Source organism: Ruditapes philippinarum, unplaced genomic scaffold (assembly GCF_026571515.1).
Source record: "Ruditapes philippinarum isolate M1 unplaced genomic scaffold, ASM2657151v2 ctg17_1_1_1_1, whole genome shotgun sequence".
Lineage (NCBI taxonomy): Eukaryota > Metazoa > Mollusca > Bivalvia > Venerida > Veneridae > Ruditapes > Ruditapes philippinarum.
Genome location: NW_026865484.1, coordinates 591,847 through 606,336, shown reverse-complemented (window position 1 = coordinate 606,336; position 14,490 = coordinate 591,847). Strand labels below are relative to the sequence as shown.

Here is a 14,490-nt window from a genome sequence, read left to right as displayed (position 1 = left end):
TTGCGACCAGCATGGATCTAGACCAGCCGGCGCATCCCAACAGTCTGATCAGGATCGACGCTGTTCGCTGTCAGTTTCTCTACTTGTTACATGGTTTGTAAGCGAACAGCATGGATCCTGATCAGACTGCATGTATGCTCAAGCTGGTCTGGATCCATGCTGGTCACAAATGCACTATGTTTGTTTTGTCATGGCATGGCTCAAATACATTTCATTGTATAAATGATGATCCCAAATGAAAAAGAAATTCAACAATAAAAATGCAAGCACATTTTCTTTCAATGGATACATATATAAAGAAGAAGTTCTTTTATGTCAACAAGCGTTTTTTTAAAACAGATCATTTTGCGTTATTATTTTTAGGGGACATAAATGGATAGTGAAAATAATCAACAACTTAAAAAAGAAAAATCAACTAATGAAGAGACAAAAAAAATCAACTGTCATGATTTTTAGTTTGAGAATAAGCATTAGGTTGTTGCCTTTTTGGCAGTTTTCTAATCTTGTTAATTTGTTGAATCTGAAACTGTGACATCAGTAACCAATTTCTTTTTGTAGTGTGCACAGATTATACAACAAATTTTAATAAATTGAGTGTTTTTTTTTTTTATTTGAATATATATTTATTTGTATTCCACAGAAAGATAAGAGGGGTAAGTGAGATGAATGAAAAAGAAGTATTGATGGAATATGTAGCATATTTACTGCATATAGGGGATGATGAGGAAGCTTGTACTGTAATGCAGGTAAATTCTTCCTTAGTGTTATAGATTGTAATTAGTCCCCGTCCAGTTTACCGGAGGGGACTTTAGGTTGACCCTCTGTCTGTCTGTCTGTCAGCACTACCGAATTAGGTTAGAGGGCCATCTAACTGTAAACAGAACAAAAGAGAACAATACAGTTCATTCCGTAACAATATAGTAAGGGGCCATTGGCCCTCTGTTAAACAACAGAAAATATTACAATGGAAATGGCCCCTTATTCCAATTCGGCCAGACGTCTGTCCGCTCTCACGGGACAGTTATAATGTGGCTAGAGGGACAATAGGTAACTGTTCTTTCTCTTTGATGTCATTCATTCCGTAATGCTTTTATGTGGCTATTTTTTTATTGTGGCTAAAAAGAACAATAGAGAGAACAATAGCGTAGCCACATAGAGTTGATGACTTCTAATCCAGTTACCTCTCTGGTATGGGTTCGATCCCCGGGAGATGCTTTGGTAGTTTAGCATGGAGGAAGGTAGTCTAGTACTGATGTAACTGTCCAGGAACAATGGTTAGGAAACTACCTGCCTATATGACTGAAATGCTGTTGGGAAAAGGCGTAAAATGAAACAAACAAACAAAAACATTATTACTGTCCCGTTAGAACATCTGTCTGTCCGTCCGTCCACGCAAAAGTACTGAAAATATTTTTATGAAACTTGATAGATGGATAGATGGCAGTATGGAGATGATGCACTTCCTTTTCTTTTTCTTCCTATGTTGAAAATTCTGGTTGCTATGGCAACAAATAGACTGAAAATGTGGCAAATTTTACACATAAACTTGATCCAGTGATAACGCAAAAAGTAATGAAAGTATTTTTATGAAACATGAAATATGGGTAGATAGCAGTCTGGAGATTATGCATGTCTTTTTCTTTTCTTCTTTGTTGAAAAAATTGGCTGCCATGGCAACAAATAGGCTTAACACATGGCAAATATAGCAATATTTGTGATGAGTCAAAAAGAGCTGAACATTTTTATGAAACTTAAAATGTGGATAGATGGCAGTATGGAAATTATACACATCATTTTAATCTTGACTATAGGGAGTATTACTTAACAAACGTCAACAACCTCGTCAAGATTTCTGATTCTAGTTTTTAGACTTTTTCACTATAAGTTCTTTATTTCTTAAGGTATATATTGCAAACTTCAAATATAAGTTTCTGGTCATCAACCACATCATATGTGATAAGGTTTATAACTCTAGCACAAAAATATCAGAATTGCCTCCCTTGAACTTAGGATTTTCATGAAACAAAATGTTGTTGTTTTTTAATAATTTCTCTATTTCTTAATGTATCTTCTTCAAACTTCTTATATATTTCTTATTATCACTTAAATCATTTGTGAGAAGGTTCAATACTCTAGCAAGACTATTTCCAGAGTTATGTCCCCCTTGAACTTTGATTTTTTTTCAAGAAATTGGTATATTTTACTCAAACTTCTTCATTACTTATAGGATTTACTTCAAACTCCCACATCATAATAATATGACAAGGTTTATAAATCTAGCATCCATATTTCCAGAATTATCTCCTTCTTAAACTTCGAATTTTTCTTATTCATTCTTTTAACTTTCTTTTACTTAAAATTCAAAATAAACATTCATTATCAACACCTTCATTACTAATTGTTCTTTGTTACACTCACATCATGTGATGTCTTGCATCTTTATTTTAAGAGTTATCTCCTTTTTAAAAAATGTTATATTTTGGTAACCAGGATGTTTAAAAAATTAACTTTAGAGTGTCCTTCAGTCCGTCTGTCTGTCTGTTCATTAAAACTGTTTTCCTGTGATCACTTTTAAAGGACTTTTCCAACAAATTTACTTAAAATAGAAACATTAGTGAATGGCCAATAGTCTTTCAGAATGTTGCAGGGGTTCTAACAGGTAGGGGACTTATGGATTGCTTGCAATACTATGATAATTGCTTGTTCCTTATGATTTTTGTTTTCTTTCTGTTAAACAGTCGGGGAAAAAAAAAAGATATATATCTAATACAATCAACAACTGTCAAATTGAATTGTCAAATGTTTGTAATAGTCCACTCAGCTTTATATTGTGATATAACTTTAAATATACTCACTGTTTTAATGTACCAGGAAGGGGTCAGTAGGTTTTCAAAGAACTAAGGGTGATCTTATATATGTGTTGTTCTGTGACAAGGAGCATTAAGCTTATTTCCTATTTACCTAGCTGTTAAAAAAATTTACTACTGGAGTATCACTTATAAACAAAACTACCATGATGCCTACAGCATTCCCTGAAAGAATGATACCTCTGTACTCCAGTTTCCTCCCATTATATGCAAATTTATTCCTACCAAGCAATTTCAAGACATTTTTCCCTCCCCAATACTACAGTTCTTTATATCATCAAATGGTGCTACATGTACCATTCGTTTTTAGGTATGAGACCACTAAATGATGAAAGAGTTAAAGCACCAACAGTCTGTTGTTACTAAACATATAATTTCCAAACATCTAGAGTGCCGGTTGCACATATAATAATTACAAAATGTAATTGATGAAAATACTAATTGATTTAAGGGCACTTTGTTATAAAAACTGAAAACTGTTTAAAAAAAAAAGCAGTTTAACATGATCAACATGATTTATTTACAGGAAGTTCGTAAACGACATGGGCTAAAGAAAATTACAAGTGAAGAAAGAGAGAAGTATACTGATCATATGCACAAAGCTTATCTTGGATTACTTTGGTATTTGGAGTGGAAAAAATACTTAAAATTACATGAGGAGACTGAGGCTAAATGTGATGGATCAAAACAAAGTTAGACATATTTTTGCATTGAATATTGATAATACGAAATTTAAGTTTCGAATTTTAATCCTCTTTGAATTTCAAATGTAAAATACAATAACATCTGTAAAACATCTCTTATTGAAAAAAAGTAAAAGATCTTACAAATAATTCAGACTGATAATGATTTAATACTGATTATATGTGACACGACAAGTATGTTTAAGTCAGTGAGTAACTCATGCTTCTGCTGCTGATACTGCTGATACTACTACCAGTGAAGCAGCTTACAGAGGCTGCAGCCTACCTTTTTTCTCCAAGAAGAGGATATATTTAGTGTACAATTGTATTCAATATATGCCAAAAGGCCCCTCTGACTCTAGAGCAAAAGAAATTTCTTGGGGTCCATGCCCGAACCCACCCTTGAAGTGGACCAATCTATGCCTCTAGCTTCTAATGTTAATAATAATGTTAATGCTAAGAGTAATTGTATCTTAAATATCTTGTGTAACAAGTTGAATAATAGAGAATTTGAGCCGCGTCATGACAAAACCAACATAATGGGTTTGCGACCAGCATGGATCAAGACCAGCCTGCACATCCATGCAGTCTGATCAGGATCCATGCTGTTTGCTTACAAACCCTATAACAAGTAGAGAAACTGATAGCGAACAGCATGGATCCTGATCAGACTGCGCAGATGCGCAGGCTGGTCTGGATCCATGCTGGTCGCAAACCCACTATGTTGGTTTTGTCATGACACGGCTCATTTGGTACATTGTTACTTCAGGTGATAATCTAAGCCAGCATATGATGAATTCACAGAAACAGTCAATGGCCATACAGATGGAGAACTTTTGTGAGAAGGCAAAACATTGTTTCAATGAGCTGAAGGAGTATCCAGGAATCTGGGATATATTTATAACCAAACATGCAGAAGTACTTTGTTGTTCAATATGTTTTTTTATTTTCTGTAAAACAATCAGGTGATGATTCAAGGCACTTTATATCTCAGAAATGATTTTTTTTTAACATCTAGTTCATAAATAGGGAGCATTTAGAAAGAGTGACTTTGAAGATTTCGGTTATTGTTATTTATTATTCCTGGCATGAACTTTTTACTATATTGCCTATTGTGATGTCATATGGTGTTATTTCGATCTATCATCCTGAAAATGATTATCACCCAGTCAACAATTATTTGCAATATTTCCTAGGGGCACGTAATCAATATACACTTAAGAAAGCAAAATGTTCTAGTTCTCTCCCCTGGCCACAATCAATAAGGAATGTCTCTCCGAGTAATAACACATAGCGATTTAAATAACATTGAAATGTTGGTTAGGTATAATAATTGTGTAAAATAATATGAATTCAGATCAAAAACAACTAATTGGTTAGTCAGTCCTACTGTCAATCTTAATTATATTTATGGAAAAAAGGGAGGGACATTTACTAGGAACTTTGTGGTAGATAGTGTCAAAGTTGTGTAGCTAGATAAGGCTGGTAATAAGAAAATAAAATTTTCAGGTTGTCACATTGAAAACTAATCTTAAAGGGAAAGACAAGGCTAGAATAAAAACTTGATTTCAGAAAAAGAATACTATAAATAATAAATCTGCAAATTTTCTGCCGCCAAATAATGATATTAAATGAATGATAACAAAATTTAAATCGCTAAATCACCGATTTCTACATATCAGTAGGCGCGGCCATGTTTGTGTATTGGCCGTATAAAAACAGGTGCGCGTGATGTCATTTCCCCACACCTAAATCTAGTAGAATCGTAGCGAAATATTAATATAATAAAGTATTGACCAGACAAATTAATTTTGACCGGAGGTTTACTGTAGAGGAGATTTTTTTGGTTCAAAATACGTAAAAATATCCAAAAATAATAAAAAATAAAGAAACAAATAAAAAATCAACGTCTACCGGTCGCACAACTTCAGGCCAGTGATGCCCGTTACTATGTTCATTAAAGTCTCATCTTATTGAATTAAACAATATTTCACAGATTGAATAAATAAACATGTTATTATTTAACAAAGTTTCACAATCAAATAATGCAATTAAATAAACAAACGCACAAACGAATAATTTATTGAACGGCGATAATTGTCATTATTATAAAAATCCTACTAAAACGTGTTCTTAATAGTACCACGAATTTATATTACATATATAAATCCGTGATAGTACATGTAATTAAATTTTTGCAGTTTGATTCTAACTTTCAAATTAAAAGGTGTGAACATATGTTAATATTTATGTACACATTTCAAAAATATAATCAACTCTTTTGAAAAGTAAATTGTTAACATGTCTGTCAACGTATGATGCTGCGTGGTATTTATTTACATCGTAATCGTAGCCTAAATTAACTGCAGGCAGACATTGTTATTGGCTGCTCAAAAATCTAATTTGCATAATTTATTCACACAATTGCTGGTTCTTACTACTTATGTCTAATACTGTGCATTAGCCATTTTAATTGTTCCTAATTTGCACCAAATGTTCCTGTCACACTGTGTACTGACGATTTTTATTGCTCCTTGTATGCCTCTGTGCCGACAGACCTTTTGATCATGCACAATGTTGCCCTAATTGGTTAATCACCCTTGTCAAATATTCTAATGACGAAATGACATCAATTTTTTTATGCTTCATCAGTGAACTGAATGACCTTAGGGGAAATTAAGTTCCACAGTGTCAAATTATACTGTAAATAACAGCATTTCATAAAATAGCAACACATTTTTTTCATTTACAAATAATCGTTTTAAATATTAAGTAGATTTATGATTTTTGTTTTATTGGATTAAAAATTTACGGTAGTAGAAATGCGTATCTGTGTGGGAAAGGGATTGGGTAAGTAGATAAACGTGGAAAAAAGCTATAAAGAACTGGATAAACCGGAGAAAATGCGTAATTACAGGGGAATGGGCAACAGGCTGTTGCTGTTGGTACCAGTTTTGACTGGATGCCTAAATAACTAACGGACAGTTTTGTTTTCATACGATATTAGTCTGGCTGCCGATTTTCCTGCGCCATTCTCATTTTTAGCGTCGCGTCCGTAGCAGATCTCTGCATATTGGATTTAGTTGATATTCTACGCTGAAAAAAAGATACATGACCGGCGATGTACCCTATTCGGTCAGCTTGTCTATCGAAATTATGTACAAAAAAAAAAGGATATAGCGTCAATTTTGAAGAAGTTTTCATAGTACGATAGTTATCTTTGAAAATTAAGCAGTCATTGCTTAAATCATGTGGTGGGATCATCAGCAAGCTTGAAAATCGGACAAATGATAATTAATGTCTCAGCGTCTTCAATTAATTAATTAAAACAATTCAGTTCCATATGATGTTTTCATAAATAATATATAATGTACGCAATAAGATTAAGCTCTTCATCAAGATATATTTCAGTTGTACAAGCGTGTACACCTATACCGAAAGTGGGTGTAACACGTCACAATCTCGGTCTCGACTGTCTCGCGAGAGTGACAGAACGCCAAAATGGCGGCACCCGTAAACTTATTTCTCAAGTAAAAAATAGTGTCTTAAAACACGAATTTCTCACTTATAGGGTTGATGTCAACAGAAAAACTGTCATGGTACCTCTTTTTAAATGATGAATATTTATATTAGACAGGCATCAATCCATCCATTCCTATTCCTTTAATAAAACAACACACATCACATTAGTTCTTGTTGTTTTCAGTTACTGACTTGGCAGAATAAGGAGATGGATGCATTTGCAGTTTTGAAGAACTATTGTGAGAAAAATCCTGGCAACTTGAATGCCCACAAATACCTGTACAACTTTTGCAAGGAGCACTTCCCTGAACATGAGGGCAAGATTTCAAGCCTTCAAGTAAGTTATGACCTATATTTCTATAGAAACAACGTGAAACTAAACTTTAATTTAAAAAAAGGACATATCTTCATGGCTTGTATAGGTCTGTTAGTTACATTGTTTCCTTAATAGGGTAAAGAAACAATTGACTATTGTCTTTAATTAGTTACTGCTGATTAAATTGGAATGTGTTGAGAGTTTGGCAGTAATTTAAGGAAAAACAAGTTTATACACTTACAACATGCAGAAATAATTATTTATACAAATCATTCCCCGACAGTATGCAGCTGTGAATACCACTCTTGACAGATGCTATATTTAGTAGGAGGAATATTAAGTCATCTGGTTAGTGTGTACTAGCAATTGACATGGCACATGTTTTTTAGCTCCACTATGCGAACCAAAAAGGTGGAGGCATTGTAATGACCCTCTCATCAGTGTGGCATTAGTTAACTTTTTAGGTTAAGTTTTCGTTTATGGTCGTTTACTTCAGTATCAACAAAGATATAACATTGAAACATCATATGAACATAATGAGTTTGCGACCAGCATGGATCCAGACCAGCCTGCGCATCCGCCCAGTCTGATCAGGATCCATGCTGTTCGCTTACATACTCTATAACAATCAGAGAAACTAATAGCGAACAGCATGGATCCTGATCAGACTGCGCAAATGCGCAGGCTGGTCTGGATCCATGCTGGTCGCAAACCCATTATGTTGGTTTTGTCATGACACGGCTCAATTTTGTTGATGCACCATGATGACTTATACCTGTCACATTTATTTTAAGGTCAAAATAGCGAGAAATAAAACGATGAAGAACATTCAGCAAGGCAAAATTGAAAATGCTCAGTTTCATTAAGCCTGTCCATGGATCGTACTTGAAATTGTTTAAGGATAATTACTCAAAAGCTATCAAATGTTATCACTATTAAAACTGGAACGCATTTCTTAAGGGCAGATGCTTTTGAAAGACATTTTTGCCTTATAGTTACCCTTTTATATTTTTGTAATTTTCTCAAAAATCTTAACATAATTTTCTATATTCATTTCAAACTTACTATGAAGGTCCAGACAATTCTGATAAGCAGTTTTTCAGAATTATGCCCAATTCGATATTTGGGTACAAAATTAAGTAATCAGACTTAAGCAGCTGCAAGCTAATAAATTGTTAATATACAACTGTAATGTTTACACTGAGGAACCCAACTAAACTAAACAAATAAATAAGACTACAGTAAAAAGCCGCTTTACGACCACCCCGTTTTCGAGACCAACCCGCTAATAAGAACGATTTTTTTAAGACCCGAATTTTTTATTCTTTATTTTAATGGTCGCTAACCCCGATTTTGAGACCACCCCGTTATTCCGTAATGCGACCAGTAAATTCAGTCCCATTTCGTAAATTCTGTACGTTTGGAAACCCATAAATACGACCGCGGGCACTTTCTCACCTTGATATTGACATGCGTGTATATTGCTGAAATCTTTTTGACACGTGATGTAAACAACAGTTGTCCTAGTTTTACGACATATTACGACATCCAGTTTACGACAGAGGTCAAGGTTACTTTGTATCAAACCCGGAAATGATCAATAATATTGCCGATAATTTCTTAATTTCACACCTTTAATGTCATAACTGGGGGATTAAAACAACAAAGTATTGAACAGAAAACTTTCAATAAGTTTTTAGAGGTGTTGCTGCTATCATAATCTCTTTCGGTCCATAATTTTAAACAAAAACGATTAGGTTTTTGAAGTTGTTATCGGCGATGAAAACTGTGAAAATAATTAAAGGTTAATTGTTCGGTGTGCTTTGTAGTAAAATGGTGATTTAATAGAGTAAGTCGTGTCATTCTTTTAACAATAATGTAAAAATATGTTTGTGTTTAAAGACAATAATAATACGTTTTGTACCTCTAAAGAAGTTTAAAAATTTTATAATGTTAAAAAGTAAAAGAAAATAAATGAAAATAAAAAAATAATAGTGTATGCTTTATATCTTCTCATTTGAAATAGGTTAGCCCAGAATTAAACATGTGTACAGTACATGATATCCCTTAATATATTGCCTAGTTTTCTGTTTGGCCAAACTCATTAATGAGACCAACCTGCTATTAAGACCAGATTTGTAAAGTCCCGTCATTGGTCTTATTAGCGAGTTTTTACTGTAGTATTAATCCAAAGCAGACGGAGAAAAACAAACAAACAAATACTAGGCTCATACGGACACTTATCAACAGCATTAATTCATGTACAAAAATACATCTATGCATAGCAGCGGTAGTGAGAAATAACCTGCTGAATTTCTTATATAGACTAGCCTGGCTTCCATTTTTGGAAGTGTCTATTTTCAATTTTAGGGATATCAGAAGTTGGTCGGTCAACAGTATAAAGCCCAGTCAGTAAAAAAAGCAATAATGAATCATAAAATGATACAGAAAGGATCTATTTATGAAATGTGTACTTTTTTATGCTTCATACTTTTCTTAAAATTACATTCTGAGAAATACAAATTTGTATATTGGATGAATATTAATATACTAATTCTGTTTTCCACCAGTGGAGAGTTTCTGAAGTTTGCCTGCAATACATTTGTAACATTTCATATTTATCCCACAACACTTTGTTCATATTCAGAGAATATTTTGTGGTGTTTTGGATGTGTTTCCGGACACTTTATACTTAAAAGTTACACAAAGACAAAACTCTTTTTACAACACTCTTTTTACAAAACTCTTTTTGGATGTTGCTGAGACTGAATGTGCCTTTTATTGAAGGAACATGAATAAAAACTATAAAACATCAGAAAGATACATTTTATTAATTGTTTTACAGAGAGTGGTAAAGCATGTAAGTAAGCATACAAAAGCTGATTTTCAAGTAAAAAGATAAAATATTGTTATGACAAAGATATCATATGATAAGCGTAAAAATACGCTGATTCACAATTATGAAAGAAAGTGATAAAACTATAGATTTACAATGATTTATAACAAGAAAACTATGCATGTACAATGATAAATGAAATTATAGAATATTATGTTATAGCAGCTTTCTAAAGATTTGTATTTTGCTACTAGCAACATTGAAATATTGATATCTCACGAGACCCAAGGCTCATAGCAAAATACATGGCCTCAGAAAGCTGCTACAACATAATTATCCTTTCATTATATACCTATACATTTTAAGACAAAACAAGTTTCAAAATTCTTAACTTCTATTAGTTATTTCAGAAACTGAAATATAGCTGTCAATAAATAGAATTACAAATGGCAGAAGAAAACGTAATTTTTTGCCTTTAATAATTTTGGTTCTCATTTTTTTCAAATGCTACGTAATACACAACTAAGATGGGAACTAAAATAGTCTGGCACTTCAATATATGGTATTGTATTTGTCTCTAACATAATTTGAATTTTTTTATTCGTTGAAGCGTGTTCACGCTACAAGATTTGCGTGTATTTTAGGGAGAACATTTATAAAATAGGTATATAATAAAAGTTATTATCCTTTATGACAAAAATAAGCTATAACTTTAAATTAAGCTTTGCTACATGAAATAGTTACAACTGCAGATTTACAATTATTTATACTACATTTTGTATATTGTAAAAATATTTCTATTTCAGACTATTGCCAAGTTATCTCCCTCTGATAGTTTGGTGCTAGATCTCTGCACTCTTCTTATTGAAGGTAATTTTGATTAATTTATTTTTTCAGTCTTTTGTGTAGTTAGTTTCATATTTAGAGGTGTGCCAGTGACTTTTACCAAAAGTTAGTAATGTTACACTGTGTCTATATAGAATTTTTGATAGAGGTATTAATCTTTTATTTATAAGTTAATTTGATATTTTCTGTTTTAATTACAATTTGTAATTAAAAATTGTGATTTTAAATTTTTACCTCTATTTTTTTCTGACAAGGATTTGACATCACTTTTCAAGAATCAACCATAAGATTATGTTAAAAACACAAATATATTGTTAAAAATTTTATGACAAAACATCTTTAAATATAGCTTAAAACCCTTTAAATGTTGTCAATAGATAAAACACAGGCATCTTGCAGATTCAAGGGGACACGTTAAAACATACTTTACTTTCTCAAGAAAATCATTTTCCACAATTTATCAGAAAATGGACTGAACAAAATCAGAAATTGGAAAATATTTTTGTACATGTGTATATTGTATATGTAGTTGTAGATTTGTTCATTGAATGTTCATTTTTCTCTTGCAAAAGCTACGTTTTTGTATAATTTAGCAATATTTAAATTCCAACACATGTATGACTTTTTGATACAATTTGATTTAAGAAATTTAGAAATTCCTTTGAGGTGGATTTGCATGTATATATGATTTTTAGTTTTAGAGTGTTTACTTAAAAAGTTACTACGTGGTCGAGGGGTTAGAGTCAATGACTTCTAATTCGGTTACCTCTCTGGCGTGGGTTCGATCCCCAGGAGATGCTTTGGTAGTTTAGCGCAGATGAAGGTAGTCTAGTACAGGTGTAACTCTCCAGGAACGATGGTTAGGAAACTACCCGCCTATATGACTGAAATACTGTTGGGAAAAGGCGTAAAATGAAACAAACAAACAAAAAATAAAAAGTTATACACAGTATAGAGAGATTTACTGTTCAAATGTTTATTGTTTATTTAAATCCTTAATTCAAATGTGAATGTTTGAGTATTGGTGTACATCCTCCCTACATGTACTTTTCACACACAAAGGGTAGTTTCCTGTCACATGAATCATCATTCCATTTGCCTTGTTGATTCACCAGTGTCATTATGCAGTCTTCATCAACAGAAATACTGTCTGGTTGCCCTGGTAACCAGTACCTCCAGTGTAAGTTGATGTTACTTGAAGTCCATTTGAAAACTCCCTCTTTCTGTTGATCATTAGCTCCTACCCAGAATCCGGCCCAATCACCAGTACCCCAGTAATGATAAGCTTTAGCTGTTGATAAAACAAAGGTTACTTCATCCATGTCACTGTACTCCACAAGTTTTGCTTGGTTATTTCTACACCACTTTCGAGCTTGGAACCAATCTACTGCTTCTTTCTTCAATATATAGCAGGAGTTCATATAAGGTAACCAGCCAGGTGAACATTGTTTTAGTTTGCTGATCTCTTTTTCCAATGCCTCATACTTTTTCAATAAGCTTTCATACTTCTGTGTTAAACTGTCAGTTTTTTCTATCAATTTGTTTGACACTTCCTGGCATTGCTTCACTGTTGGAAATAGAATTTGGCTTATATTCCATACGAAATTATTGCATGTTTCTAAGCGGTTCAATATATCTGCATTATAGTTTTGGAAATTAGACACCTGCAAAGTTACATTGTCAAGGCGATATTTTAAAGTCTTAAATTTTCTTTGAAATGTTTCTTCAGAAACAAAAATAGTAGAAATTTCTACAAAACACAGAATGAAAATCATAGAGAACAGCTTAATATCCATTTTGGTGTAAATACGTGATACTTTAAAGAAACTTTTCCTCTTTGTGAAAAACCCCGATACTATGCAGTCACATGTTTACATGACGTTTTAATTTGAACTTGTGAAGTGGTTAATATTGTTAATAGGTCATGCAGTAAGTGCTCACTGAATTAATAGTTTGGTATCAAGGAAAAACAGTTTCACAAAAATAAATTAAAAAAATGGAACCATTTGTCTGTCCTTTAAAGGAATAAAGTCAAAATGTGATATTTAAAGAACTGATGCTTCATTGAAGTACTGCAATTTACTTCATGGGATGGTTTTATGCCATTTTTTATACCCCCAAAAACCAAGTTTGGGGGGGTATATAGGAGTCATCCGGTGGTCGGTCGGTCGGTTGGGCGGTCGGTCGGTCGGTCGGTCGGTCCAGACATCCATTGCATTTTCCTTGTCCGGAGCATAACTTGAAAACTAATGGTTGGAATTCAATATAACTACATACAATGGTCAAGCACATTGAGAGGAAGTGCAGTGCACAAGAACCATAACTCTATCTTCACTAATTACAGAGTTATTGCCCTTTGTTACTTTTCCTTGTCCGGGGCATAACTTGAAAACTACTGGTTGGAATTCAAAACAACTTCATACAATTGTCAAACACAATAAGGGGAAGTGCAGTGCACAAGAACCATAACTCTATCTAAAGTAATTACAGAGTTATTGCCCTTTGTTGCTTTTCCATTGCTTTTTTTTTTGTCTGTTGCATTTTCCTTGTCCGGAGCATAACTTGAAGACTAATGGTTGGAATTCAATATAACAACATACAATGGTCAAGCACATTGAGAGGAAGTGCAGTGCGTAAGAAACATAACGCTATCTTGACTAATTACAGAGTTATTGCCCTTTGTTACTTTTCCTTGTCCGAGACATAACTTGAAAACTACTGGTTGGAATTCAAAACAACTTCATACAATTGTCAAACACAATAAGGGGAAGTGCAGTGCACAAGAACCATAACTCTATCTAAAGTAATTACAGAGTTATTGCCCTTTGTTGCTTTTCAATTGCCTTCTTTTTTTTGTCCGGAGCATAACTTGAAGACTAATGGTTGGAATTCAATATAACTACATACAAAGGTCAAGCACATTGAGAGGAAGTGCAGTGCATAAGAACCATAACTCTATCTAAAGTAATTACAGAGTTATTGCCCTTTATTACTTTTCCATTGCTTTCTTTTGTTCGGTCCATAACTTGAAGACTAATTGTTTGAAATCATTATAACTTCATACAATGGTCCAGCACATTGTGAGGAAGTGCAGTGCACAAGAACCATAACTCCATTTTGACTTATTACAGAGTTACTGCCCTTTGTTTCTTTTACTTGTCCAGAGCATGACTTTAAAACTACTAGTTGGAATTCAAAACAACTTCATACAATGGTCAAGCACAATAAGGGGAAGTGCAGTGCACAAGAACCATAACTCCATCTTGACTAATTACAGAGTTATTGCCCTTTGTTACTTTTCCATTGCTTTCTTTTGTCTGGACCATAACTTGAAGACTTATTGTTGGAATTCATTATAACTTCATACAATGGTCAAGCAGATTGAGAGGAAGTGCAGTGCATAAGAACCATAACTCCATC

The 14,490-nt window shown here is 33.3% G+C and overlaps 2 protein-coding genes across 2 annotated transcripts in view; one reads left to right on the top strand and one right to left on the bottom strand.

Moving 5' to 3' along the window:
- The window catches only part of LOC132729289 (TATA box-binding protein-associated factor RNA polymerase I subunit A-like), a 33,597-nt gene that overhangs the window by 1,255 nt on the left and 17,852 nt on the right, over positions 1 to 14,490 (top strand). The window contains exons 2-6 of the mRNA XM_060715015.1: positions 641 to 746; positions 3,394 to 3,559; positions 4,320 to 4,468; positions 7,257 to 7,409; positions 11,031 to 11,094. Of these exons, the coding sequence (XP_060570998.1) occupies positions 641 to 746; positions 3,394 to 3,559; positions 4,320 to 4,468; positions 7,257 to 7,409; positions 11,031 to 11,094 (638 nt within the window). The remainder of the gene's footprint in view (positions 1 to 640; positions 747 to 3,393; positions 3,560 to 4,319; positions 4,469 to 7,256; positions 7,410 to 11,030; positions 11,095 to 14,490) is intronic.
- On the bottom strand, positions 10,201 to 12,911 carry LOC132729315 (C-type lectin domain family 4 member G-like). Its single transcript, XM_060715051.1, has one exon. It carries the CDS (start codon positions 12,864 to 12,866, stop codon positions 12,108 to 12,110), a length of 759 nt encoding a protein of 252 aa, XP_060571034.1. The 5' UTR covers positions 12,867 to 12,911; the 3' UTR covers positions 10,201 to 12,107.